We start from the raw sequence: 4188 nt of genomic DNA, 5'->3' as shown, positions 1-4188 counted from the left end.
AGCCGGGGTCTGTCGGAGGTTTCTTCCGTTAAAGGGAGTTTTTCCTCCCCACTGTCGCCAAGTGCTTGCTCAAGGGGGGTTTGTTGGGTTTTCCCTATGTAATAATATTGATAACAGTAAGGTCTAGACCTTACTTTGTAAAGTGTCCTGAGATGACTTTTGTTGTGATTTGGTGCTATACAAATAAAATTTGATTTGAAAGGTGCAACGGATTACAGCAGCAAGACAGAAGGAGAAGTTGGCAATACTCATTAGCAAAAACTCTGACATCTGTATAATTGCTTTCACTTTTCTTTAAAGTGAAAGCCAAATACTGAAAGCTTCATAGAAAATATTATAGACATACTAATAATGTAAGCAGGAGGAGTATCCCATTACAATAGGTCAAAGGTCTATTCTGAAATTGTGGGTCTGAGATGCCACACTTGAGACATTTGAATGTGTTAACCTGTGGATCCGGCTAGAGCCATCTTACAGAGTAGGGGAACTAATCTGCGAGCTCAGGGCCATGAGGAGCACATTTCCTATGCTCCATGGATAGGACACTGATCCAGGGTATTGAAAATGGGAGATGAAGAGCTTTTCAAAGACTAGGAATGAATTACTAAAAGCAGGGGCTGTTAATTTTAATGGCAACATTGACAAAGCTGCTGATGTCACTGTTTTTGCTATCATTTTTCTTTCTCCACTGTTTTTGAAATCTCTATGCCCAATGTTGATGTCATTGAAGAGCTGTGAAAAAAAAAAGGCTGGCCCCCTTTTTTCTTCTTCTGAAGTGAAAACACTGCTGAGCCGTCTGAGTGTTGCTTATGTCAACTCAGCCAGGTGTGGACACCACATGTGCAAAACGTAATCCTCAAAGTCACTCTCCTTAAGTTTGTTTGCCTTTTGTCATGGTAAATGAGTGGTAGGGGGTCAAAGGTTGCTCAGTGTTGAAAAGTCCATAATGATGATGAATTCACATTATGCAACCTATTACTATTATAAAACCATTCTTTTCAATTATTAATAAAAACTAATTTGTATTAAAACCTAAGTAGATTTTCCTCCAACTTTGAAATTTACTTTTCAAGACTCCCAGTGTTACCCTATGAACCTATCACCATCATTGCTTCATAAAGTGTAACATTTTGTTTGACGTTCTCACTCTGTGTCTGAGTGTGTTCTTCTCCAGGCATTTTACTCTTTCATTTAACAACGTATAATATGAAAACCTACCTTCCTCCAAGATGGGCCTGGACACCACAAAGGGGAGCTCCTGCAGCGGCTCCATGTGCTTATGTCCAGCACTGAGGACACTGATCTGGGGCAGGCAGACTACCAAAGTCCCTGGCATGGAGGCCTGGTTGTGGTACCAGCTACGGACAGTGCCAGGAATGTCACCGCAAATGATGGTGCTCGGGGAGGGGAGACTGTCATTGGGCAAGAACATGCAGCATGACTGCAGCTCCAACTAGAGATGGGGAGAGGAAAAATAAGGAATCAATTCAGTGTCACTTCATCATTAACCATCCACCTACAGTACTTCAACCTTCCAAAATAATCTTCAGTGAGCCGAAGGACTCTAAGAAGCAATGTACGCACCACACTGCTGTTGCTGGGAAAGACTAAACATGCTTATGATAAACTAATATTGAATACTATTATACAGCAGGACCATTACTGTATATGCTCTAATATTATGCATACAAGTTTCAGTACTGTTTCTGACAGCTGGATTTGTCTTCATAAAGATTTAAAAGCAGAAATTAAAAACCAATGTGAAACTCCTTATCTAGAAATCAGAACACCTTTCACAACCACAGAAACCTTTGACAGTTACATTTTGGCTTTAAACAATTTCTGAGGTCTTTTTGAAAGGGATTAAGACCCATTCCAAATGCATGGTGTCACCCATATTTCTATTCACTAAAAAGCTTGCTTTACAAGCCAGTAACCAGTAGCTGACAGCCAGTAAGTACAACAGTGTTAAACCCGTCGGAGCCTTTATGCTTCTTCGTTTTTTCCATTATACTGTGGCTGCACAGATTTAAAAGGCCAGTACAGGGTCCAGGGTGCAGACAGCAGGTGTTGGAGTGTATAAAATGGTAGATTAGGAGACTGTGGTAGACATACTGTATGTGCTCCCTGTGTTTAATGTGTAAATTGTTATACTGGGTACTCATAAAATATAGAGCAAACACCAAGCCCATTGTTTAAATATTCATCTAGTGTCCAACATGTTAAAGAAGAAGTTGTGTTATTTTTGATAATTTGAGAAGGATGAGTGTGGATGAGTGTTTGGCCTTAGCCTTTTGCCCATGTTAGTGAGACCCATCAGATTTTGGGAGCAGCAATGCAACAACCACTTCATCTTCAGTTAACATCAGGTCTTTTGTGAATGCAAATCATGAGCATTGCATTTAACTGCTATTCACTGAATGATAACATAGAAATCATGTTATTTTCACTGTGCTGTTTTTATTAAGCTTCCTGAGCTTCTGCAGCACAGCTCCTAGCGAGGCAGTACAACAGTGTTAAACCCGTCGGAGCCTTTATGCTTCTTTGTTTTTTCCATTATACTGTTGCTGCACAGATTTAAAAGGCAAATGACCAAATGTGTTAGGCTGAAAAAGCAGAACTCATACACACAAAATAGTTTTGTTTTACTGCTGTAGTGAGTGAAAACAATACTTCTTTTACACTGAAAATCTTCTTAATCAGATTCAATAAGGGATTTGGATTCGATAAGCAAACTCAGAACTGGATTCTGATTAGATAATATGCTACTGAACCCCATGCCTTGTTCAGTGTGAACATACACACTGTCATGTCTGTTTATAGCTGTGAGGCCACTCATTGACATGATGCATTCCCTAGCCCCGAACCATAACAACTAAATGTCTTAACCCTATAAAACCATTTGTATCATATCTGATACGTGAGGTTTCTGAGCAAAAAAAAAAAAAATCACCAAAAATGCCCCATGTATCAAATGTGATACAAAAGAAATAGAAATAATCTAAATAATATGACACCTCTATTCCTATATGCCTGGACTGTCTATGCATATATGGCAATTAAAAATCATGAATCTTGAATTTTGAATCATGAATAATATTTTGGATTTTGGTAAAAGGTTTAATAAACATCTCAGTTCCAAAAAAAATAGAATGTTCTGGCTATTTTTTGATGTGTCAGGCTTTACAGGGCTAATGTCCCTAATTCTTATCTTTGTCTTCAAACCAAGTCTTAATCCCGAAAAGCCCTTCAAAGTTGTGAGGACAGGTCAAAATGTCTTCACAACAATGAAAAAAAAAAAAGGGAGACATGTAGGCCCCCCCATCCAAATTAAAATCTGCATATAAACTTGTGCAGCTTTCTGTTAATACAACACACACAGATGTTGAAACACCTCTGATGTGCCTATACTGTATATATGGAGCCAAGCTCTTGAGGCTGAGAACAAAAGAGACTGAGAAAACGGCTGTGAAAGAGAAAGAAAGGTGGAGAGGAGGGCAAGAAAGGAAAAGGGGGTGATATGGTTATACATTCATCTCATCTTTTGATTACTCTTCAAAGGGCAGTTTGAAATCCAAACAGTTCAGCACACCGAGACATGGGGCTCTGGTCTTTCTAAGAGTCAACATGCAGGAAGAAAATCCACTAACACTGCCTGGTCTTCTGCAGATCTTAGAAGGGTTACGCTGTAAAGCAGGCAGCCACATAGAAAGCACCTGATTTAACACAGTGACTCTGAGCTGCACCTTTTGCTCCACTGAGGCTAATGGCCTCCTCCTGGACACCCTGGAGGACGAATGATTACTTCTTCTGTTTGCGCCATTTCTCAACCATCAAAATATTTTTTGAGCAATGATACTGACCCACACAAGATGAATGAGTGTCAATATCAAGTCAATTCAAGAATCTTTACTGTCATTATGCATAGCACAACAAATTTATTTCTGGAAGCTCTTGGCTTAAAAGACAGACATATTATTTACATAACACACAATTGTATAAGTCAATATAAAGATATGAACAAATAAAAAGGGATGTATGGGACCTAATCAGGTCAGCAGCATGTTAGCAGCAAGAGTGTAGTAACATTATAAGGTGCAGCTCAGTGCAAATCTCAGTCTTTAGGAGGAGGTGTGAGCATTGGTGTGTGTCTGCAGAGGTCCAGTGTTCTGTCTGTGTCTGTCCATA

The 4188-nt window shown here is 39.4% G+C and overlaps 1 protein-coding gene across 8 annotated transcripts in view; it reads right to left on the bottom strand.

Annotated features, from left to right (window-relative positions):
- Positions 1–4188, bottom strand: part of vps13b (vacuolar protein sorting 13 homolog B) — a 360621-nt gene that overhangs the window by 174264 nt on the left and 182169 nt on the right. For all 8 annotated transcript variants that reach the window (XM_020606753.1, XM_020606747.1, XM_020606748.1 and 5 more), the window contains exon 23: positions 1219–1453. In XM_020606753.1, the coding sequence (XP_020462409.1) occupies positions 1219–1453 (235 nt within the window). The remainder of the gene's footprint in view (positions 1–1218; positions 1454–4188) is intronic.

This window comes from Monopterus albus, unplaced genomic scaffold, assembly GCF_001952655.1.
Source record: "Monopterus albus unplaced genomic scaffold, M_albus_1.0 scaffold81.1, whole genome shotgun sequence".
In the NCBI taxonomy this organism is placed as follows: Eukaryota; Metazoa; Chordata; class Actinopteri; order Synbranchiformes; family Synbranchidae; genus Monopterus; species Monopterus albus.
This window is presented reverse-complemented; position numbering and strand designations above follow the sequence as displayed.